Source organism: Conger conger, chromosome 4 (genome assembly GCF_963514075.1).
Source record: "Conger conger chromosome 4, fConCon1.1, whole genome shotgun sequence".
NCBI lineage: Eukaryota > Metazoa > Chordata > Actinopteri > Anguilliformes > Congridae > Conger > Conger conger.
This window is the reverse complement of record NC_083763.1, coordinates 33,589,681-33,615,378: the sequence shown is the minus strand read 5'-3', so window position 1 is coordinate 33,615,378 and position 25,698 is coordinate 33,589,681. Positions and strand designations below refer to the sequence as shown.

General features: G+C 41.0%; 1 protein-coding gene across 2 annotated transcripts; it reads left to right on the top strand.

The window, feature by feature from the left end:
* Nucleotides 1–10,450: 10,450 nt before the first annotated feature.
* On the top strand, nt 10,451–25,441 carry chodl (chondrolectin). Of its 2 annotated transcripts, none has more exons than XM_061240317.1 (7): nt 10,451–10,835; nt 13,618–13,972; nt 14,607–14,764; nt 15,078–15,122; nt 15,873–15,953; nt 16,248–16,344; nt 23,744–25,441. In XM_061240317.1, exons 1-7 carry the CDS (start codon nt 10,751–10,753, stop codon nt 23,826–23,828), a joined length of 906 nt encoding a protein of 301 aa, XP_061096301.1. In that variant the 5' UTR covers nt 10,451–10,750; the 3' UTR covers nt 23,829–25,441. The 2 variants fall into 2 exon arrangements, with proteins under 2 accessions (XP_061096301.1, XP_061096300.1); XM_061240316.1 differs by having other exon boundaries at nt 16,200–16,344.
* The last annotated feature ends 257 nt before the right edge of the window (nt 25,442–25,698 follow it).

The following is a 25,698-nucleotide window of genomic DNA, read 5'->3' as shown; positions in this document are numbered from 1 at the left end:
ACTGGGCATTTCTATGATGATTACAGCTGTATTTGAGTTAAAATGTGCGAGAGGGACAGTGCCGATACTACATAGGACAGTTGAAATACAGTGCCGGTTTGGTGCGGTGCAGTCACTATACAGTGCTTATTTTGTGCTGTGCAGTTGGTATACAGTGCTGGTTTGGTGCGGGGCAGTTGATATACAGTTCTGGAGTGGTGCTGTGTAGTTGATTCACATTGCTGGTGTGGTATGCTGCAGTTGATATACAGTGCTGTTTTCATGTCATGCTGTTTATATATAATGCTGTTTTGGTGTTGTGCAGTTGATATTCAGTGCTGGTTTAGTTCTGTGCAGTTGATATACTGTGTTGGTGCCCTGCAACTGTGGTGTTGTGCTTCTGATGATATATTATGTAATTGATATGTGTGTAATGTAGTGCAGTTCATATATAGTGATATATGGTGCTGGAGCACTATCATTGTGACATGCTTCAGAGAATTATCAGATCACTCATACCCATATGACCCACATTATTCCAATTATTCTTCCATTATGGAAAGCAGTGCAGTTACATTTCTTTTATTACAGCATTTAGGAATATTAATCGCAACAAGAGATGTCTTACAGCAACTTAAAACTTTATTGGATCTGAAGCAGAATATTGAAATGGCTTTTCAATTTGAGCTTGGTCCAAGTGATCCATTACTCTGCAGGAGCCTACAGCAAGAGTCCATCATTTTTAAAGAACAAGACGAAGGCAGTTTGAGGTATGCACTGGTGAAAGGGAAGGGGTGGTCGAGGCAGGGGCTACCTTTCTGTAGCATCAAGTTTTATCCCATGTTGTGGACACGCAGAGCTGGATTCAGAGATTAAAGAAACTCTGTGGTCCAGCTGGCTGGTGACTTGAGGGTTAATTGCAGCAGAGCGAGAGACCAGCTGCAGTATTGACTGCTGGGTAATTATGTTTAAGTGGTGACTGGCAGAGGTAAATGGCAGTAACAGATTATCTGTTTTGAAGAGATGCATTCTGAGAATCAATAGGAATCCATTTGAGGAAATGGAGCAATTTTGTAGAATACTCCCCTGTCCCAGGATCAGGTTATATCCACTTAAACAGTGCACCGTACGCACTCACAGATAGGCAATTACAGAGAGGAAATAGGAAAATGAAGAAAAGAACAAGAAGGGCAAAGGACAGGAGAAGAAAAACAACATGTGATTTTCCTTTTTTTAAAGAATGTTCTGGCTAACAGCCTGCGGTTGTGAGGTCAGGCCATGTTTGGGAGAGACGATATCATTTAGGCAGTTTGGAACAGACCTGCAAAGATGGGGGGAATTATGGTCCCATCTCCTTTTTTCAGCCTCAACCAACACTGATGGAGCTAATCTTTTGAACTTCTGCATGTTTTTGTTTGTTGTAAGTGTGTATGAGCATATGTGTGTGTTTATGTGTGCACATGAGCTTGTGTGTATGTACTTGTGTGTGTGTGTGTGTGTGTGTGTGTGCGTGCACATTCTTGTGTGTATATGTAAGTGCGCATGTGCTTGTGTGTGTGCACACTTGTTTGTTTGTTTGTGTGTGTGTGTGTGTGTGTGTGTGCGTGCGTGCATGCGCATGCATTTGTACATATGTGCATGCATTTGTGATTTAAGCATGTGGGTCTAAATGAGTGACACAGGCCCCCATAGCCCTGCATAGAGATATGTGTACATTAAGTTGATGTGAGGATTTGACCCCAACTACTGCTCAGGGCGAAGCACGGCAAGGTCTTGAGGGAAGAGCCGTGGGAATTGCTGACCTCTTAAAGTGATGAGGAGGACTGGGTAAGATTACAGCACAGTACAGCATCTCTCTGAGGGGCTGTTAAAGAACAGGTAATTGGCCGGACACTTTCTTTAAATGCATGCTTCTGCTGCCTATTTTTACAACCCCCTAACCCCCCTTTCCATTGTCTGCTGTCCCCTCCCCACTTTAGGCTGCAACCATTCAGGATACATTGACCATAACATTTACTGATTGGCCACAGGCAATTCATATATTATAAATCGGGTTGTATGCTGTTGTAGGGTAATTTGCCCTCATTTATTTACAGTTTTAAATGTAATTAACACATATTTAAAGATTCTGTCTTACTGTGTTTATTGCATATTTTAGTAGTTTTAAAATAGTAGCAAAGTCAGAGGTTAACATCATACATCGGAAAAGAGATTACTGGTATATCAACCCAAAGTGGGGCAACATGGCACAGGCAGTAAGAGCAGTCGTCTGGCAGTCGGAGGGAGCCTGTTCGATCCCCCACCCAGGCTGTGTCGAAGTGTCCCTGAGCAAGACACCTAACCCCTAAATGATCCTGACAAGCTGGTCGGCGCCTTGCATGGCAGCCAATCGCCGTTGGTGTGTGAGTGTGTGTATGAATGGGTGAATGAGAAGCATCAATTGTACAGCGCTTTGGATAAAGGCGCTATATAAATGCCAACCATTTACCATTTTACCATGTCGAGGACCCGGCCCTAGGCCCCCCTGATGAGAGATTGACGGGGGATGGGTTAGGAAGGAATGCATTGTTAACCCCTCGCACACGCCATCGAGGTGGTAGTAAGGACGCCCGTAAGAAGAAAAATATGTGGTTCAGAGATAATGAGCAGCCATACTTGTCAGTAGAGGAGTCTGAAGTCGGGGGACTTAGATTTAGGGTTTTAAGGAGCAAGGTTAAAGTTCTGACTGAGAATACCCCAACCCTACAGGGGAGGGGCACAATGCCTGGCTAAAGAAAAAAAATAAGGAAAACGGAAGGGATGTCAATACCGAAAGAATATTAAGAGGCTTCAAGGGCCTTCCTGATTATAGCACAAATAATTTATCGGATAGATTCAAAGGACTAACAATGGAGGAGTTAAATGATGAATTACACTCAGCTATTAGCTGGATGTCCTTTGTAGATCCCTTAAGGTGCTGCGGAGAGGGGCACCTGAAGAGTGTGTTGAGATGGTGGAGGGCACTAACTTCTGGCTTGTATGAAGTCAAAGTTTGGAGAAAGTCCAAGGAGAGATTATGACAGGGAGACAAATACCAGTGATGAATAGGTTCCTTAAAAAAATACAAAAAAGCTAGTGTTTTTCCACTCGTATATTAAGATGGTGGAAATTCCCAACCGGAGGGGCACATGAGATAAAGTATTGGGGAAATTTCTTTTGAGGTATGAGAAAATGACAGTGGGAAAAACAGAAGTAATGAATATGGTCACTAAAAAACAAGTTGCATAAGAGATAAATGTCTTCCCGCTTGAAATATTGGGGACATTTCTTATCAAAAAGGTACACTTTTGTATGCAAAAAAGATATATAAGGAATAAGCTTTTAGACCTTAGGATGGGATCTTAGAATTTTGCTTCAGAAGATATCTATGGGCTGTTGAAGAGAGAGCAACGCAAGACAACTGTAGTCAAGCTGGAGTGGCGCGCTCCCTCTGCGCGCCACTCCAGGATCTGGATATGGAGAACAGAGTGATGTACGCGGTGCGGACTTAGCCCAAGAGTTGTGGCAGCGGGACTGATGTCGAAGAGGTGTTCATGCGCATCCCTCATCATACAGAAAAGCTGGTGAAAGAGTTAAAGGGCTTTTACGACATGCTTGGAGCCGTGAACTGCACCTGGAGGCCAACAGACAGGACGCGGGGTTCCTCCACGCTACAGAACACCTTTCTGCTGGACCCACGCAAGAACCTGAAGCCTCCCCCCCTAACCTCAGTGTCAGTGAGGAGTGACATATGCTGCGGCTGCACTGCAAAACCCCCGACGTTTTCGAAGACATACCAGTGCACATCCCATACAACAGGCAGGAGAAGTACGAAGTGCAAAGTCACGTCTTTCTAAAGTCTGGGTCCTGATCCTGCCCCAGATTCCCAAACCAATGCAGCTGTTCAAAGAGCTCAACAACAGCAAGGAGGAGGGATCAAATCCCGCAGAAAACGAGATGGCTATATTTAGGGCATGGGTGGTAATTATAATCTATATTACTTGTAAATGTAGGAAAAGTAGTACATAGAAGTAATACATTATAAGTTTCCTTTCATTTGTATGTCTTTTAATTTTTAGTAAGATACTATATACGATATAAATAAGTAGTAGACTTTAGGGGTGTTCGTACCCATTGTATTAATGGAAGTTCTGTAGCTTTTATCTCCGTGAAGGGGGAGCCATAAGATAAGGTAAAGGCCAAAGAGGATGATGGGTATTTGAGGGGTGTACCTTGACTTTTAAACATCATGGTGGAAAGGTAAATTAGAAAGAGCTAAAGGGGTATATGTAACTTGCATGTGATCAGCAAACTGAAAAGATGATATTTACACTGTAATCTGTATAACTCTATTCTTTTGATTGATTATAATAAAGTATATCTTACTATAATCATATGTGATAAAGATTCTTTAGAGGAATACATTGAATACAGGACATCGAATATCAGATTTGCATCACACCCTTCACTTCGAGACTGGGCTGGAAGTTCAGTAGAACTTACCAGGGCTCCAGGACGTTCGGAGTACTTGAGTTCGTCCCCGAGACACCTCCTCGTGGGGTACTGCTCGTGGGAACGTGAGGTCTGAGCTCGGCAAGGGGTCCGTGGCTCACGACAACCAAAGCTCCTGAAGCAAAGTGCCCCACAGTCTGAAATCAATTCCTGACCATACCAATGCCAATAATAGGTCATAAATGACAAAACTACTGCCCAGAGTTGGAGGGATTCACCACTGAGGAGGGACTTTTCTGGTTGACTGGGCACTTGCCACCTGCTAAGGTAAAGGTCTGCAGAATGAAAAGAAGTGGAGGCTGGCCACACACATTCCAGGCTAATGCTGGGCTCTGATCTCTGAAACTGACAGACAGTCTGACAATGCTGCAGGGACTGGCAGACCAAAAAATAAGACTGGGAATTTTAAATTAGGAAAGATATGAAATACAGGAGAAAAGCACAGAAGCAAAAAATGAACCCTTACATAATATCTCAGTCTGCCTTCATGATCCCAAGAGGTATGATCCCATGATCCCTCCTCATGATCAGAACATATGCAATCTGATCCATACTCACATTCAAGCTTGATCTCCTGTCAGGATTCCTTGATACTCAGTGGAATGGAATGTGAAAGTACATCCCAATCTCACAACGGAAGAGAAAGGAGAGATCAACCTCTGCTAAACATAAACTAGGTGAAAGGTAGGTGGAAAGTGCCAAAACCATTGTTGTAACCAAATACTGTAATCACCAAACGTGTTTTAGAAACCACAGTGAAAACTGTTGAAATGAGAGCAAAGAATGCAACGAACATTTACTCACTTAGAAGAGAATAATTGATCAAATGTTTAGTATGTCTGTATATACGTATATGATTACTGCTGCTTAGTTTGTCTTATAAAAGCGAAAGATACAGAGTGACGTGTATGGATGACGTGTGTGAGGGGGGGCATCCAGAACTTTATGAGGTCTGGTAGTTTTCCACTCTGCCAAGAGCAGGTGCGGGGTGAAGTGAGGACAGGGGGAGTCCTGAACTTTGTTCGTAGTTGGCAGAACGCCCTTAACTTTGTACAGAGTTGGCAGAGCATAAGGACCGTTGGCGATTTGCCACAATGACATTGTGGGAGGAGCTTTGGGAGGAGTTACGAGAAGAACAGTGTGGGTGATTTGCCAGAATGAGGTTTGAGGAGGAGTTGTAGGTGGAGTAACTGTGTATAAAATGGGTGTAAAAATGACAGTCGGGGTTCAGTTTCGCCAGAACTGATCCGGCTTTATGCACGTGTGCTAATAAAGTCTGAATTTCCTGAAGAACTTGCTGCCGTGGTGTCGTCTTTTCCCTCGTGAAGATGTTTTTCAACAAATTGAAGATTTGGACACAACAGCATGTGTTGTGTGATAGCAATTCCAGGCAAACAGCTATGCTCAGAATTGCAATCACATAGTGTGATGTCTGCCCTGAATCAGATGTTAGATGTCACGTGATCGTAATTATGGAAGGCCATGCAGTTCAAAAATATGCCAAATTGACGCCTGAGGTCTCTCTATGTGTTGAAAACTTGCACGTTGAAAAGGGACGTGTTATAAACGAACATGTTAGAATAGCACCGGTACAAATCCGTTGAAAAGGAACATGTTAAAAAAAAGACGTCAGAAAATGACACCACCATTACCATCCAAAATTCATGAGTCACACATGAGTGATTACATATGCAATAGTTTTGTTACTTTCCAACCCCCCTTGAAAAGGTGATAATGTTAGTTGTTGCATGGGCACATTCTATAATTGACATTCTATTCTGCCCCCAGACTGGCTGTTAAGACTGTGCTTTCCGTCCTGGACAGTCATGTTCCCTTCACCGCAGTCTTTTAATCAAATCTTACAAGCCATGATTAATTTACTGGCTGCTTTTTTAGAGATGTCTTTATCTTTAGGGGGAAGTGGGTGGGTAATGAGGAGGGGTCAGCAATGTTAGCCATGTCTCTGTGGGTGACTTCCTCTGGTGTTTCCAAAAAGGTGGGGGGTCAAAGAAACATCCTGTTTGTCTTTGGAATCTTCTGCCTGCCAATATTTCATTTGAGGGAGGAGAAAGGAGAGGGACCCAGCTCCACTCTCCCCATGCAGCAAACGTGTACATTGTACTCTCTCTCACCCTGTTTACACTCACATCTAATATACAGTGCAGTTTATTTAAATTCAAAGCTTTCTTATATCTGCACTAAGGAAGTGACTAAGTACACCCAACTAATCAGAGACATCTGCGAAATGTCCCCTAAAATGTGTGTGTGTGGGGGGTGATGTAATTCCTACACAGAACACCAGATATGGATGTAAATACCCTAAAATGAAAAGTGACAGTCTATACTTTAAATTCATATTCATTGCTTCATTTCAAATCCAATGTGCTTAAGTACAGAGACAAAAGAACAGAAATTGTACCACGGTCCAAATACTTACGGATTTCAAGTAGCTGACACTGTAGCTGACAAATTCGATTTTTGTATACAATATACTCTTTTCTGTCATCTGTTCAGACTTGATTGTCATTCTTTGCATCTATGTATGCTGATATTTACCTTTGTTGCTATGCTCAATGTTTAATCTGACCTTAAGACTAGCTTGCAATTCCCACACCTTAATTATTTGACATTATTTGTGATTATACCATGGTCTTGGTGAATACTTGGTGAATCTTATTGGATGCTAGGTGGTGATAAAATTTGTAAAATTGTTCAACGTTTGGCAGGTAGTCCCGGTCAAGCCTAATCACCATTCTAATTCTATATGCTTCCTGCGGTTTTTGCTGCAAGGAGGGACCACAGAACTGAGACCCAAAGAGTTAAATATTTTTATTGACTACGACTTTGTCATGCCAATAAAGCGATTAAGCGATTAAAAATTTGTTAAACAGCATCTGATATAACTGTGAATTGTTTTACAGTAACACTAAATTGAGATATTAGCTAGTAGCCATAAGCTCTCTAATGTTTTGGTAGATTGCTAACGTTAGCTAGCTATGTGACATCCTGAAATGGTTGTTTGTAAATGGACAACTCTCAATTAGCTATAATATTTTCCTTTTATTGGCTATCTCCACCATGAAATAGAGAAGCTGGCTATGTTGGCAAAATTGTGTTATATTTTTGTGGCCCAAGACGATTTTGGCATTTAAAAATGTTGCAGTGAAATTGCGAACAGGTAAAATGAGATTCAATTTGAATTTGGTCAAATCCAATCCGTATTTAATTTATTTTTCTTTGACCAAAATAAACAAATGCAGCAATATCAGATTTTCAAGAAATGAGATACGGTACGCATTGTCTATGAGATACATGAGCTAACTTTCTTTCTTACCATTTATCTCTCCTTCTCAAATTCAAATATGTTGTGTTTGCATGGCAAGACTACTTGAGTTGCTCATGTGTGGACAAATGTGCTTACCACATTCTCTCAATACATGGAAGTTATTACTTTATTAATGTGCTAACTCACCACATACTGATCTATAAATGTAGTCTCTTCACCCAGAAGCATCTTAATTTTGTCTAGTAGCTGAAATCCCCAAACAGGGGCACTTCAGTGGAATTACTCCAGAGTGGTCACAGCTGCCTAAAAGCATTTCAAAATTTTTCAATGGTTCTGTATAAAGGGTGTCTCTGAAATGAGAATCCCTACCCCCTCACTGAGAACTGGTGTCTGCACTAAAACTTAAATCCACTCCCCAGCCTTCCATCCCCACAATAAGAACATGTTATTTGCAGTTGTTAGGGTACAAATGTGTAGTAGAAATGTGAGCCATAATGTTATGTTATATTATGAAACCTTGAAAGTGGAGTGAGAAGACACCAATTAGAATATGAATCCTCTATTGGAGTGGTAATTTATTCTTAACTCAAAAGCTAACTGTAGGATCTGTACTAAGAAACTCAAACAGGGGTTTTCCCTGTTTGATTGACCAATCAGTCTGACACTCTACTGTATTTCTAAATCTTCCTGTTTAATCTCAGCACTCATGTATTTCTACTGAAAATAGAAGAATAAGCTACATCTCCCAAACACAATAAATAAAACACAATACAAATATTTAACAACAGGGTTTACATCTGCTGCAGAGATGCATGCAGCACTTGGCATGGGGTCATTCTGTGTGAATTTAGATTAAAAAAAAAAAAAATCTTGAAATAAAGATTTTCCTGAAACTTATGGGAAGGATATTTGATGCCTATTTGAAAACAGCCCTTCTATAATGGGGGCGACACTGGCTCAGGCGGTAAGAGTCCACCCTGGGTGTGTCGAAGTGTCCCTAAGCAAGACACCTAACCCCTAAATGCTCCTGACGAGCTGGTTGGTGTCTTGCATGGCAGCCAATCGCCGTTGGTGTGTGAGTGTGTGTATGAATGGGTGATTGAGAAGCATCAATTGTACAGCGCTTTGGATAAAGGCGCTATATAAATGGCAACCATTTACCATTTATAAGTGATGTTATACTATAAACTGTATTGAGTAAAATGAACCGTTCAGAATTGGATCCCTGGTACTTTTTTGCTACATCTGTGTTATGTAGTGATGGAGTTCGGGGTAATATCCTTCCTGTGTATGACAGTTCTTTGTGCAAATATTTTTTTATTTTTTCAGAATGCTCTGGGTGCAGTGGAACAGACACGCATGCTAATGCATTTCTTGAGCTGAGGGTGGATCTGTGGCTTGGGGGACAGCTGTTTGTGAAAGCTCAAAGAATCAGCATAGTGCTGTGACCCCACCTCTGCTGCTCCCCCTGGCATTGCATACGGGCTCGGTTCTGCAAGCTGGACTTTTCTCAGCCTGACAGTGATCCTGCAAAAAGCACTCAGCCTCTTTTGTGATTACCCAACAGTTTCCCCCTCCACTTCCTGCCAGGTCTCTGTAATATCTCTCTCGAATGATGATCCCTGTAATACGGTTGCAGATTTATTGATAATGTGTCAGAGGATTTCAGAGTGCCTTTATTGAACAGTGCTATTTACTGTGGGAAATAACTGGTCAATACCTAACAGCAAATTAAGTAATAGCATTTTTGTGTCGATGTATATTATAGTATGGTTAACAGCCCTGTGTTGCCGTAGCTTCACATAACTGGAGGGAAAAATCAATCAACATAAAAGAGAGAATGTCTGTGACAGTGTAATTGGCTATCACAATAAAGTGTCTGGAAATACATGAAAATCATGCTCACATTTCACACCTCTCTTTTAGATTGACTGTAACCTTTGCCCTAGTTTTGATATGTGGAATACAATCAGCTTATGAGAATTTTGGCAGGCTAATTATTTCAATGCCAACAGATTTCCGAATTGAATAATTGTAATTTCTTACAATTTTTAAAAACATTTATTTAAACAAAATTTTAAATGGTTTAATCTATAGATTTATACGCACACAAATAATAAAGATTTCCACGTACGTGCACACTTTTATATTTAGCTAGAATAAATTATATTTAGTTAGAATAAAATTTACATGAACACGATACAGGGTGGTATGGCTGCAGGAGTTGCAGTTTCCTTTTAAACTAAGTTACAGCAATTACCATTCGCCACTTAATTGACTCACTTCATTAACTAAGATAATGTTCGCAAAAGATCGTAGCCTACTTGGCGTAATAAAATTCAAGTTGTTAATCCATCTAGCAAGCACTTGGTAAACTGCACCATTTCCTTAATACAATAGCATTTTAATTATCTAAAATTAAAAAACAACTCTGGTAGGCTAACTACTCTGAAAGAACTGAAGTTTGTATAGTCTGTATAGCACGCAGTAACATACACACATATCCTATTTAGTATGCTGTTTCTGATCTTTCTCGCCTTAAACCTGTCATAATTGGCTTCATCGTACGCATTCCGGGGCGTGTTTTGGCTCAATGAAATTCATGGTCTAGGCGCGAGGTTACAGCTGTGGCGCGTATTAGCTGAAATGGAACATTGCCAGTCGCGCAGGAGAGATCAATAAAGTACGAGACTGCCAGCCGAGTGCGTCGCTGTTTTTCAGTAAACATCGCACAAGCCAGCGAGACAGCGGCTAGAGCGAGTTTTCTCTATTCTGCGAGCCCCTTTCACACTCAGAACCGCTGCTGGTACGATGCCAACCGCTAAACTGAGCAGGCAGAGCCGCTGCTAGTGAATCGTGGACTGAAGCGCTCTGTTGTGCGACTGACGGGGGTTGTGCAGAGCGCTATTTAATTCATCGCTGAGCAGTAAACTGAAATCGCGGGTATCCCCGAAGATGCGCATGGACCCGAGCATCCTTCCAGTCCTGTGTGGAGTGATGGTTATGATCTCCAGCTGCCTTGGCGCGAGGGTTCTGAGCGGTAAGTAGCGAGTTCCGTTTAGCTTACTGACAGTGTAGATCAAACATTATTTAAAATCTTGTAAGTCTAAGTGTAAAATGATGAATAGACATATAACCAAAATTGATAAAACTGAAGTTATACCGTTATGGTTAACAATTTAACAATAACATACTGCAGTGTTCACATAAATTCACATAAACAATTAGCCTATTCTAAAATATAGAATGCATCTTGAAGTTGAGTTAATTTAAACACTAGCCTACAATTGTTAAAGTTAAAATTGAGCAAGAACAAACGGTGCAGTAGTAAACTCGTTTTAAAACGGAATGGATACCGCAATTGATACTTTTGAAGGACTTGCCTATATAGCCTAGCCAAGTATTTATTACTTTTCAGCTTTCGAGTGATTTGACTATTGCGATGCTTGTGTGTTCATCTTTAAGCAATCAGTTTTACTAAACAAAAACAGTAATTGTTGTAACAATAAAAACATTATATGAGTGATAAATATATATCATAACAATCATCGGAAACAAATAGATTTTATTGCAACACTTTCTTGCATGTTATCCAAGAAAATTTTGTGAAGGGGGATCAGCAAATGTTTTTTCTTTTCTTTTTGTGGCTTGTATGGCAGTGATTAATGTACCAATTACTGTAAATGTACTACTACAAATCTTACAAAATAGTTTTTTTTAACAGTCTCCTCCATTTAGTATATTGCTCGTCTGTATTTTTGGAAGAAACATGGCGCATACGACGGCACATTTTCCGAGTAAAGTTCTCGGAACAGAAGTGATAGCCTACGGTAAGGTCTGACTAATATATCCGTGCAATTCAATTAGCTGCTGCGCATTGGGCGATTTATGTGCTCCACGTTTAGCACAGCGTGGTGCAATTACAATAGGCTATACTATTGGGTTACCCCTAATGTCATAATATAATTTTTATGATGCAACTTAACGTGTGTATGCCCATCACATATAAAATAATTTAAACCTCAAGATACATTTCCTGGTTAATAAACTAGGCTATGCTTTGTGTAGGGTTCGCGGGAATGTGCGTAATAGACAATAGATCACTGTTCTCGGTCCCTGTACGGTTTTCTTAGCCTCCCTGGGTTTTTGTTGTGAATTTTGTGCGGTCTGCGCTCACTCACACACGCTACAGACGGCCTATAGCCTCAGTTGTAAAAACTCCGCAGTGCCCTGGTCAATACAGCTGTAAAGCTCGGGCGTGTAAACCTTTCATCTTGAATGTACCCAGGGGTGCACTTACACAGCGCATTCATTCTGCTTAAAGGGACGACCTCTTGCCTCAGACCATCATGTGGGTACTATCTGTTCTTGTGATCAGCTTACTGTCCCACAGTCTTAACACATGCCATTTAAGCACAACAGTTTAATTCCCAGGTCACACATGCACACACACACACACACAAACACACACACATACATACACACGCACACCCAGCTCCCAATCCCATCCCAGCTGAGAGTGAGTTCACACAAAACAAAACAGTGTAAAATAAAACAAAGGTTGCCATAACCATCTACATTTTGACTACAGTGGGACCTCTCATAAAGGGGGGGGGGGGGGGGGTATAAACCGTCATTAATACACATGCTGTTAAATGTCTAATAATAACATGAGCTCACTTCCCAGCAGCTACTTTAAATAATTGCCTGGTTGGGAACTGCACTCTCATCACTTTGACTCCGGTAAATGGGACCAGTTGTGCGGGATAGAGCTGGACTCAGCACATCCCATATCCGCCCCCCCCGCCCTCATCATCTTTCTACCTCCTCTTTTCTTCATCCTCCATTGTCTTCCTCCCTTGTTCTCTCACTCCCTTGTTACCTTCTCTTCACATCTCCTCTATTTCCTTTCCCCTCACTGTGATGTTCCCTTTGGTCTTTCTTCCTCCTCCTCCTCTGGAGGGAACGAGATCAAGGGCCTCCACTATAACTCCACAGGGCATGTGTGAAACAAAACATAGAAGACTGCTTGTATATGTGTTTTCATGTACACCTAAAAATGTGAATGCGTGTGTGCATGTTCGTGTGAGTGCATGCCTAATAAGTCTGTGCATGTGTGTGTGTGTGCATGCTGTGTGTGTGAGCCCACGTGACGGTGCCATGTAAATCTAGTCTGTAGTGGGTGTATTGTTAAGATAAATGATCAGGTTTAAAGGTTGCAGGACTCCCCCTGTGGACTGCATGGGCAGACGGAATGTGATGACTGCACAGTTTGAGTTTGGACCCAGTCCCAGGCTGAGTGGATAGATACAGTATTGCCCAGCGAGTGGACTAAAAATCAATACGGATTTTGATTGGCAATTCTAAGATAATAATCTTAAGTACAAAAAAATACTCACCACTAAATTGTAGCTGAATCTTTCCGAAAAAGTGATAGACACACAGAAATATCATTGGTGTCAATATGTCTTGTCAGTCAGTAGGGACAGATTTAGAATCTACATCACATTGATATAATAAATCATTATTAATGAATTTATACAATATTGATTATTGAATGGTTGTATTATTTTACTGATGCATTAAATGATTGGTTTACTGACTGATGTTTAAAGGATTAATTCGCTTATTGATAAACTGATTGATTGTTTGATTTGATGATTGATTGATTGGCCTCATTGGTGGTTTAGAAGATCAGCTGACTGAGTGATCATCTCACTGCTTGATTTATCGAGAGTTTGGGTGATTGATTATTTTACCACCTAAATGATTGATTAATTGGTAGATTGATTGATTGATGTAACTGTGTGCCGCTCGCCCAGGCCAGACAATCTGCCAGGGAGGACCAGAGCACCCTTGCTACAAGATCGCCTACTTCCGGGACGTGTCGAGCCGCGTGGCCTTCTGGGAGGCCAGACAGGTGTGCGAGATGGACGGTGGGGCGCTGCTGAGTGTGGAGAGCCAGGCGGAGCAGCAGCTCATCGAGCGCCTCCTCCAGGAGCTCAGCTCCACCTCCTCCGGCCCTTCCTCCTCCAACCCCGCCCAGTCTGAGCCCGGCATCGCTGACGGAGACTTCTGGATCGGTCTGACCCGGGACAGAGAGCCTCAGGACCAAGGCGGCTTCGCCACCTGTCCCGACCTGTACAGGTGGGCCGACAACAGCGTCTCACAGTTCAGGTGAGACTCTCGATGGGATGCGGATGTCAACAGGTAACTGCCAATTAGAACTTCCCATCAGATTTTATACTCCAACAACAGGCAATTAGTCTAGATTACATATGGATTAACAACATTGTTGGCTGTGACTGCTGACACCTGCCCATTTCATTACTTTTAATTTGGTAGCATTTTTAATATTTTTTTATTCCTTTTCTTTTTTTTATGTTTCTGTTGAAAAAAGGCAGCCTGTAGTGTAGTGGTTAAGGTACGTGACTGGGCCTCGCAAAGTCGGTTTTTCAATCCCCGGTGTAGCCATGATAAGATCCGCACAGCCGTTGGGCCCTTAAGCAAGGCCCTTAAGCCCACATAGCTCCAGGGAGGATTGTCTCCTGCTTGGTCTTATCAACTGTAAATTTAATTTAAAAGTTATCCAGCCTCTAAGGATTTATTTTTTTCTCCCTTTTTTCCAATAATTTCTAATTTATCTATTTCATATATACATTGTATATACATTAATGATGCACAAATAAATAAACCAAAATCTAAAGACCTCTATGGCTCTTTAGCTGCTGAAAATGACACTGCTGCAGTCCTAGCATATGTGGATCCGTGTGTCCACATATTCACACCGCGTGTGTGCGGTGCGTGACAGGAACTGGTACTACGATGAGCCGTCCTGTGGGGGTGAGTCCTGTGTGGTGATGTACCACCAGCCCACTGCTTTCCATGGGCTTGGCGGGCCCTACCTGTACCAGTGGAATGATGACAGGTGCAATATGAAGCACAACTTCATCTGCAAGTATGTGCCAGGTACTGTAACACCTCACACTCTCATCACACGCAAACACATGCACACTTGTGTACACAGACAGAAACACACGTGTGCATAGGTTCACACGCATACACACATTGACACACACACATGTACTCATAAACACACTCAAACATGTAAACACACTCAAACTTTAATCGCTTCTGTCTATTTCATCAGCAAACTGAAACAGGATGCCATTGGAGGCCTCTCCCTGTTCTTTATATCAACAGAAGAGCATCCGAATGACATAATTGGCTGGCTGTTTCTGCATCGTATTTACCCCACAGTGGCTGTTTATTTCTATTCCAGAGAGCCTGCTGGAGAAGGAGTTTGCAGACCGACCACGAGAACCAGGTGAGAAACACTTTGCTCAGCTTCCTGCATCACATCCGTCCAACTGGTACTGCGGCTACCACCATAAAAGCAACCGAAATGGCCAGAAACTGATGAGATGATCGACATATGACAAGTAGGGGGTGTGGGATGTTCCCATATAGCACAAAGATCTGAGTGACCACACAAACCAACACCATCAGTCTGCTCATAGATTATTTCAATGCAATTGCTTTCTGAATGACCTCACAGCAAGAACGTGCTGAGTTTGAATCTTGACCAAGGGCTGTGTGGACTTTGCATGCTCCCACTGGGTTTCCTCCAGGATGTCCAGTTTCCTCCCACAGTCTAAAGACATGCAGTAGGCTAATTGCAAATTTGTCACCTGTGCAGGGTCTATTCCTGCCTCTTGCCCACTGCATGATGGGATATACCCAGCCCCCCTCGTGACCCTTACCAGGGGCTCTTTCCAATCATGTATGTTAACCTCCTTGCTTCCTTTCCTTGCGTCCATTCCTCGCTCCTAGCTCCACGAACCGGGGAGGTAAGAAAAGGAAGTGAGGAAAGGACACAAGGATGGAGGAATCAAGGAACTGTGTATTAGGAAAATGGCACATCCTACATATAGGAATTACAGGCATTAGCCATATGAGGATACAATATGGGCTGAATGACCTCTTACCATTTTAATGTTCATATATTGCTTTGTCATAAACATGTATACATCCAGATTTTGACAGATCCCCTTTTCCTTACCCTTTCTGCCTCCAGATGTGTCCCCAAAGCAACCAGAGGAGAGTGACCCCTCTGGGAATAAAGAAGACCCCCACGTTCTGGTGGCTGGCCCCTCAGGTGAGCCAGCTCATTACATTTACATTACATTTATTTACCAACTTGCCTTCTGACGTTCACTTAACTTAAAATGTTAAGGCAGCGTGGACACTTAATTTTTTTAAAAGTAGATGTTATCTGTATTTATTTGTATCTCTAAGGCTGTTCAAAGCTGTCGTTTGTTTAAAAAAAAATGTGGATGTGCATGCTGTTATCTGTAGGAGTCTCTGCGTGTGTGTGTGTGTGTGTGTGTGCGTGCGAATGCAGGCCCATTGTGTATGAATGTGAGTAGAGTTTGTGCTGTGCTCTCTGAAGGACTGCTCCTGGTGTATGTGATTATCCCCACCATTCCACTTCTACTGCTGATCCTGGTGGCTTCAGGAACTTGTTGCTTTCAGATGCTGAGCAAGAGGTGAGTAAAACTGCACACACATCCACACACAGCAGACTTCTTATTCAAATGCACTGTACATTTACATCTGTCAAAAGTCGACAGGCCACAGTAGATTCATTAATGATTTAGTAATGCACGATAATATTTGGATATAGGTATCGACTGGTATAGCAGAGTTAGCAGGTTACCATGAAAATGATGACATAACCTTCAAATTCAAAAGAACAATATTGCCTCTTCATCAGAGGTGATTTAGTCTGTAGCTGACTGATAACGCATTCATCCTACAAATATTTGGATGAATGAGAGGCCAGGGTTTAAATCCCACTTCAGAGTCAGGTAAAAATATCCTTACAACTCTTTCCTTACATTGATGCCGTGGCCAGATTGGTGGGTTATAAAGAAAAAGTGGTTGCTTCAGAGTTTCAAATGGAGGTTGAGTCAAAGCGGGGTAAGTGTAGCGGGGTTAGCTAGTTTGCTAGGTAAGCAAAGGCTCGTAGCAGGTTACCGCAACAATCCTCCCTGATAACATAACCCTCAAGTTCAAAAGAACATTGTTGCTCTTGGCTAGGAGCGACTTTATCTTAAGCTTACTGGTAATGCATTGCTTGTTTGTCTTTAGCTGACTGGTAACGTGTTCGTCCAACACATATTTGGACGAGTTAGAGGCCAGGGTTGAAACCTATTTTCTGACACTGGCAAAAGCTGTACAAGAAAGTGTCAGCATCAGCATCAGCCGAAAAACATGCTCCATAGGCAGCACATTTGTGACGCAGCACTGTAAAGGGTGTATCATCGTGCAGTTCTCAATTTTACAGAATACTTTAAAAATTTGATTTTGCTCAAAAATGAGAGAAGCACAGATTTTGAATCTTCAAAAGACTTGTCTATCATCCAGCTATAAATCCATTACGCGTCACAATGAGAAAGTATGAACAAAAATGTGAAAATATAGAAAAGTTCGGTCGCATTTCCTGTTGGTCCTCTACATTCTTCTTTGTGGCTGCATCAGCATGTAGCTATGCAAATGAAGTGGTGACAAAAATGACATTTACAATAAATTCACTAGTGGCTGATGGGCCAGTTTTTAAACCTAGATCACTTCTATGTGAGAAACTGTGACAACTGCTTAAAAAACTTTGCAGGCTGATTTTACAAAACCTCTTCTTTCAGACACACACACTTTAACAGGCCGTATCTCCAAAACAGATTGGCCAATCCCAACCAGTGAGCTAATTTTGTAGCTCTGATCTTCTAGTTTCAATAATTAAAAATTTAAAATGTAGATCTGTGTCATGATATCCCATTTACAGCGTCACGTCACAGTTGATGCTCTATATTAAGTGAAAATATGACACTCAATAAGTAGCCTTATCACTGTGATCTGAACCTCTTTTATTTTTTCCATGGCGCACAACGGAGCCCAGAAGAATAGCTGCTGACTGCAAAAGAGCTTTTTGCCTATTGAATTCCAACCCAAAAACCCAAGCTAATCAAACCAAAGAAAACCTAATCGGTAAATTTATTTAAGCGATACATGTCATTAATGGTAGTAGGTTCTGAAACAAAGATAGTTTTAGTCCAGACATTTTGGAGCCCTATCTGTCTCCAATCTCTTTTCTATGAAGTCCGGAAGAATAATGCTGAGGCTTCCTAGCTAGCCAGTTAACAATATAATTAACAACAGTACATGATTTCAGCTTATCTTTAAGCTACATAGCTAGCTGATTTAGCACGCTAGACTGCATTCACTGCATAGCCAATAGCTAGCTTATTAGTTTAACAACAGCAAGATAGTGCCACTTTAAAATATTTTGGTTCTGCTGAGTTAACTGACTTTTCTAAGGCGAGTCGGTGTTCCATCTCTGAGATCGATTTGTCAAGTTGTACGTGGTACCCAATGCATTTTATTAGCTGGCTGCAACTGTCCAGTCATTCTTTGTCGAAAAGCTACCGATATAATGCAATGAAATATGGTGTGAAGAGTGAAATATTTAATTGCATTCGTAGGTAACTTTTACCAGTTCAGTTATAGATTTCAGCTAACAAGCTAATGTGCTGTCAATGTGCTGTAACTTGCTAAGACAGCTAGCTACTAGCTAAATGGGAAGTTCATACGGTTCTTAATAATATCAATAACTAGCAAGCTAGCAAGCCTCAGCAATTTGATCTGTTCACGTCTTCAATACATGACCCCCATGATCACAGTGGATGGCTTTCTGGAACTTGTTCAACACTCTGGTGTTGTTTCAAACTGTAATGGATACAAAGCGGCTGGCTTTACAATATTTTACGCATGTAGTTACAGTATGACAGGGTCCATGGATTTAAAAAAGTGTTGGGGATGCTGTGTCTGGCTGTCCAACATCCATATCCCTTCAGCACACTAAAGAACACTGCCTTCAGAAATGTAGCAGGTTATTTCCATCGTTAAAGAGCTGGACATTTAATTAGTGTTTATTTGAATACACATAACCAACTATGATCACAGATAGTGAACTGTTGCTGTGGACTTGATATGCTAGTTTGTGATTAATATTTTGACTACATTTTGTAGTGGTGTACTGTTATGTACGGTGCAGGGAACCCAGGCGCAGACCACAGGATAATCCAAAAGAGTAGTTTTAATGTCCAGAAGTCACAAGCCAAGAGATCCAAAATACAGCCAAAAATGAAAAGCAAAAGAATAGTCGAAAAAACAAGCGAGAGGTCAAAATCCAGAAAATCACAGGGCGAAGGTACAGCAGGGCAAAAGCAAAGTCGAAGTCAAGGCAAAGGAGTGTCTTTCAAGAATCTCTATAACAAGGCTTACAAACAATCGGCACTTATCAAGATCAACGTTCTGACAACGAAGCATACAGAGACTGAGGTTTAAATACAAGAGGGAAGGTAACAATCTAGGCGGGGCAGAGGAAAAGGTGGGCTAAACAAATGGACAACAGGTGGGGAAACACAATAGGGTAATAACATAATAACGGGAGGGAGACGAAAACGCGGACTGGATGCACGAAACAAAACATGTAAAACATACGGCTCCGGATTAGGGAGTAGACATTTGCATAGTTAGAAGACGTAGTGATAGTTAGAGACAGGTGCGAACACTTCGCTGAAACTAAACGAGTAATCAGGGATAGCATAGGGAGGCGGAGTTATAGAACAGTGGAGAAATACTAAGAGATAGCGTTAGTGAGTTAGTTTCGTGAATATTTCTAAACTACCCAATAAAAGTGATTGTTAGTTAGTTAGACAGACAGTAAGTGTATTAATCGGATTAGTACTGTACATAGATTACTGTACTGTAGATTAGTAGTAGTTAGTAAGAATGGTGCTTTACAACATTTAACTATCAAGAAAAAGCAGGAAGTAAGAATCGAGAGTTTTAGAAAAAATGTTGAACCCCGAAAAACTACCGTAACCACCCGAATAGTGGGGCACGCAGACAGGGGAGTGACTGGACTGATAAACATTGAGACGTAGACATAACAGGGGAGGACAAAAGAGAACTGTAATGGGAAAACATAAACCAGGTACTATGGGAAATGAATCATAAACAAGAATAAACATGAAAACAAACAGAACAAGTACAGAAACATTACATTTACATTACATTGATGGTACACTATATTGCCTAGTTCTTCAATTAGTTTATTTCCAGTGATAAATTCCTGAAAAACATTCTACTTTAAAGTGGGGCAAATTGTGATACATGCTGTTGGCCACTTAGCACATTGCATTACATGGTCTGGCGAATGATTATAGGCTCATTGCTATGATGTGTGCAGTCTCTGATCTTCATCACTTAACCCTTGATCCTCATCTTGGGTACATCATCTCAAATGTGTGCGGGTGGACTGCTGTAGTGCAGACAGGAAAAGCGCTGATGAACTGATAGCGGTTGCCAAGTACAGTCCATGTATGTATGAAAGTATGCATGCGAGTTTTTTTACCATATATGCTTATCTCAACATAAATGTTTTTAAAGCAAATGCAGTTAGGTTAGGAACCTTCTACCATCTAATATATTTAATTGAATATAAATAAGTCATATACAAAAGAAAGCCTGCCTTTGTTTTCCTACATTTATAACTTAGTCTTGTGTTTTTAACTAGCCATGTGGTCACTTAAAATGTTGTGTGCCCAAGACACAAATCTGTAAGTAGAAGTGTTCTTGAAAATTGCACTGCAGAGAACATACAATTTCCTATGATGCCTATAATGTTGGTAATTCATGTCAGCTGTCCTAAAATATTACATATAATACATAAATATAATACACACACAACGGATGTATACTTAATATTCTGTAAGCTTTAACAATTTCACACTTCAGTTTTCAAACTTTATTGTGTGTCAATGATAAGCCAAACCGTCTACAAAAATGTTCATACTGTTATCAGTATTACAGTACATGTATTTGCACGAGAATTTTTAACAGTACATGCTGCTATTTCATCTGTTATTCTCGTATTAGGCGGCACGGATGGTGCAGTGGGTAGCACTGCCGCCTCACAGCAAGGAGGTCCTGGGTTCGAATCCCCATCAGCCGGGGCCTCTCTGTGCGGAGTTTGCATATTCTCCCCGTGTCTGCGTGGGTTTCCTCCAGGTACTCTGGTTTCCTCCCACAGTCCAAAGACATGCACGTTAGGCTGATTGGAGAGTCTAAATTGCCCAAAGGTATGAGTGTGTGAGTGAGTGGTGTGTGTGCCCTGCGGTGGACTGGCGACCCGTCCGGGGTGTGTTCCTGCCTTTCGCCCAGTGTGTGCTGGGATGGGCTCCAGCCCCCTGCGACCCTGTTCAGAATAAGCGGGTTCAGATAATGGATGGATGGATGGATTCTCGCATTATTTCTTGGAGCCTTGGGAGGAAATGCATAGTATCGTTCAAAATGTAATAGAATTAACAGAGTGTAAAATTTAAAATGTTTTTCCCTTTGCACAAGCTCTCCCTCGGACTTTAATGGCATAAACTTTCTGCTGACACTAATGAAGATTGCACATATTGATCATGCACATAAAGACCACATTCTCCTGAGATGAAGAAATGCAGTGCCAAGTCACTGTAATGAATGAGCTAAGGATACTATAGAGAGTGCAGAATTACTCAGTTTTAATTCCTTTATGCACTTAAGTGGCTTCACTAAACTGTTAGCAACTATATGCAATTACATTTTATAATGGTATGCCTGAGCGATACTAGTGCTAACTCACACCGTACAAGATACTGCATGCACTATAGGATGATGCAGATCTGTCCGATCTACCAGCCTCAATCATTACTTGCAACTTTCAGAAAAATAGATATTGGGCTGTTGCCAGCTAGTTCCCTCCTATAAATTGTATTCATGCTGGATGTGAGAGTTCAAGATCAGAGTATCAAGCAGAGCGACTCAACTCCATGTATTTTGAAAATACAACAAAATACATTTCCTGGTGAGCATTCAGTGGTCAGTGGTTCAAAAGCCTCCACTCGATATATAGTGCCTGCCAAAGGTATGGTAACAGTAAAAATATGTGCTATATACTTACACCATTGGCATTTGAGATCAATAGGCAATCAGCTTTAATTGCATGGTATTTGCATGTGTTTTACAGAAACCATTTTATAGAAACAGCGGTTTTTGTGTTGAATCCCCCTGTATTCCACTCTGCAAAAGCAAGTTCATAGATGAGTGACAGTTTTTAACTGTTGACCAGGCATTTATCATTGGAAACACAATTTCATTAGCTTTTAGTCGCCACTTCAATAACATGCCGCCTGTGGTCAGTTCTTTGATGAGCTGTTATACTGAATTTTTGGTAACGCATTTTCTCTGCAACTAAATTACAAGTACTGTTCAGAGATGTTTGTACTTTGTCTCATTGTGTTCGAGAGAGTCTATCCAAAAACATAGATAATAGCATTTATATGTTCTTTTGTAGAAATATACAATGGCAAAACAGACAACAATGATAATTCCATTGATAAACCAATGGACATTCTATCAATGTTTCTCCGAGTTAGCACATTTTTTTAAATGAGAAACTATTATACATTTGGTCTGCTGTACACTTGTCCTGAAAAAGAGACTGGCATTACCTTATTTCTTGTAGTATGTGGATTTCCAAAATGCAGAGAAGATGAGGTTCCCCCACACTTGTTTTATCATCCACAAAATAAGGAACGGTTATTGCTAAAGCAATGGCATGTTAAAATAGGTTATACAGGTAGAATCATGTGTTTTAACACAGGTATATCCTGTTATCGTAGTGATTGAAAATTGCAGGTTGAAAAAAGGAATGAATGCAGAAAAAAACTCAAGACTCAAGCCATCTTCCTTCTGTATCAACCTTAGCCTCATGAACCATAAAATCAATATCATTCGATAGAATCATAGCACCCCTTGCCCCTTTCTCGGTCGAGGGCTAAATTATATTTTCCTCCCCATTCTCCCGTCTATTGTAACTCATCAGAGGCTGTAGAATGCATTTCCTGTATGCAAAGTAATTAAACACAGTTCTTCGCTTTTGACAGTTGGCCAGGCCATTAGCATTTTAACTTGCACTGCTTATTTGTCCTTGGGACATTTAGAAGAAGACATTCATGTTTTACCTCTATGACAAAGGAAGGTTTGCATGTGAGAGAGTAGCCTAAATGGGAAAAAGATAAAAAGAGCAACTATTCTGCATACAGGCAGCACAATATTGTATCTTAGTACTCTCAAATGGATCACAGCTGAAATAGTATTTTATAAACACAAGTTTCTCCAAAAAAAAAAGTAAATAAATCAATAAATAAATGAAATAATCATAATAGTACACGTAACCTTATTATATTACAATTGGCCTATTTTACCGATAAGGATCTAGGCGAGAACATGTGTTTATTAGCATAAAAAGAGACCTTCTGTTTACAGCCAGTCTGTTATATTTGGGTCTCAAAATAGTTGCCCATTTACGTATAATTTCTCCATATTTAGACGCACTTATTTAGCTCTTTATGTATTTCTTCATTATTATTTTGCCAATCAGACAAGGTTTGTTGGAATCCTGGTTTTTGCACCCTATTCTATGAACTTGTCAAAGTGTTATTTCTTCGGGGACTGTTTTAGCTACGTATAAATGGATTAATAAGATTATCACTAATAATCAAACAAGCAGCAAGTGGCTATTATTCAAGGCACCAACCAGCTCATCAGGAGGAATTGGGGGGTTGATGTCTTGCTCAGGGACACGTCAACACTCCCAGGGCAGGAAATATAACCGGCAACCCTCTGATTGTTAGATGATTGCTACCACCTGAGCTACTGTTGTCTTATTCAGTTGCATTTCGGAATATTTCCATGTTTTCTGATTACATTGTGTCATTACATTGCTCTGCCTGGACACACGCACAATACACTTAATTGCACCTCTGGTTTTTTCCCTGTGTATCTATCCAGCAAACCACGGACCAAAACCAGCATCAATCAGTCAACGCTGTGGATCTCAAAGGCGCTGAAGGCTGACAATGGCATGGAGGTGTGACCAACAGGCTGGCCCAAATGCAGTACAGCTGATAATTATGATGTTGATATAAATAATCAAACTCGTATTTCCTTTTACTGGACTAAAGAATGGCACCATAGGAAATGTCTTCTCCCAACACACACTGGAGCCAAACTCCACACACAACTAAACCAAACACACCTGAAAAAAACTCAACACACACCTGAGCCAAATTTTACACACAGCTCACCCAAATACATCTGGAACAAACTCAACACAGACACACACCTGAGCCAAGCTCCACACACACCTAACAACAAAATACACCTGAAACAACTCCACACACAACTGAGTGAAACTCCACACACAGCTAACACAAATGCACCTGAAAGTAATTCAACACAGACCTGAGCCGAACTCCACACACATCCAACCCAAATGCACCTGAAAAAACTCAAAACGCACACCTGAGCCAAATTCAACATACGAGCCCAAATATACCTGAAACAAACTCCTCATGCACCTAGGTCAGACTCCACATTACCCAAATACACCTGTCCCCAACACACCTGATACAAATGCCAAATACACCAGATCTGGAAGGGTTAAAATGAGGTTTTACTGCTCAGAGAGTGAGTTTGTGAACAGCATTAGGTCTGCACATATTTATAAATCCAAGCATGAAATGTTAATAAACAGTGCAACATACCAGCATTGAATCAAAATAATCCAAGTAAAAGCATCAAAGAAAAACATACTGTAGACATTGGATTGTTTGATGTGTTAAATCCAGAACGACCAACAATTTGCACATCATTTTAAGGGTTAATCATACAATTTATGTTCTTTTGGCTCTGTAGTACAGCACATTGGATTAAGCGAAACAATAAATGTGAGGTTAATGTGCAGACTTTTCCCTTTCATTTTAGGTTATTTGCATCCATATCAGGTGATGCGTGTAGGAATCAAATCTCTTTTCAACATTATCCCCACCCCCATTTTAGGGGACCAAAAGTAATGGAAGGTTGGCTTCTTGGCTGCTTCTGCATAGTCAGATTTATTCAACCACTTCCTTAGTTCAAGTATAAGAAAGCTTTCAGTATCTAGTCTTGATTCTAGGCTTTTTCATTGCCTTTGGAGTCTGTTTCATACAGATGAGACCAAGATTGACTTGTATCAGAGTGAAAGCAAGAGCACCAAAGCACACCCCCTCATCTGTGAAACTGTATGGCTGCCACATGTGCTGATTCACGTGCCTTCATTGATGATGTTACTGCTGATAGCTGTAGCATAATTAATTCTGAAGTCTACAGAAGCATCATCAGCAAGGCAATGATCCCAAACATACACCAGTGCTTTTTCTTCTTAATGATGTTCCAAACAGTTTATAGTTCAGTTTAAATAGGTTTATTGTTAGCCTATGTCTCTGACTGTTTTTTTTTCTGTCTAATTTCTCAGCCTTATTATGGCTTAATTGGCACAACTCTGGGTCTATGTTGACAAATGCCAGTAACAGACTCCAAAGCCTAGAATCAAGACTAGATACTGAACGATTTCTTCAACCTGCCTGATGGAAGTGATTGAATACACCTGGCTATTCAGAAGCAGCTGAGAATCCAACTGCCCAACTACTTTTGGTTTTGGTCCCCTAAACTGGGGGGGGGGGGTGTATAAAAAGGGATGTGATTCCTATATGCATCACCCAATATGGATGTAAATACCCTCAAATTAAAGGGCTTAGTCTATACATTAACCTCACATTCATGGTTTAATTTAAAATCCACTGGACTACAGAGCCAAACGAACAGAATTGTTTCTGTCCAAATCCATGCAGACTGCACTGTAGGTATACAAAAGCCTGGATTCGATGATCAGTTGTTTGTAATGTTGATATAAAGTTAAAACAGCA

Bases quoted from the DNA above. Each gene is read 5' to 3' on its own strand.
- chodl (XM_061240316.1), top strand. From the start codon at position 10,751: ATGCGCATGGACCCGAGCATCCTTCCAGTCCTGTGTGGAGTGATGGTT. The intron at 15,123-15,872 runs GTGAGAAACACT...TTCTGCCTCCAG, and splicing joins AGACCGACCACGAGAACCAG to ATGTGTCCCCAAAGCAACCA. The intron at 15,954-16,199 runs GTGAGCCAGCTC...GTGCGAATGCAG, and splicing joins TCTGGTGGCTGGCCCCTCAG to GCCCATTGTGTATGAATGTG.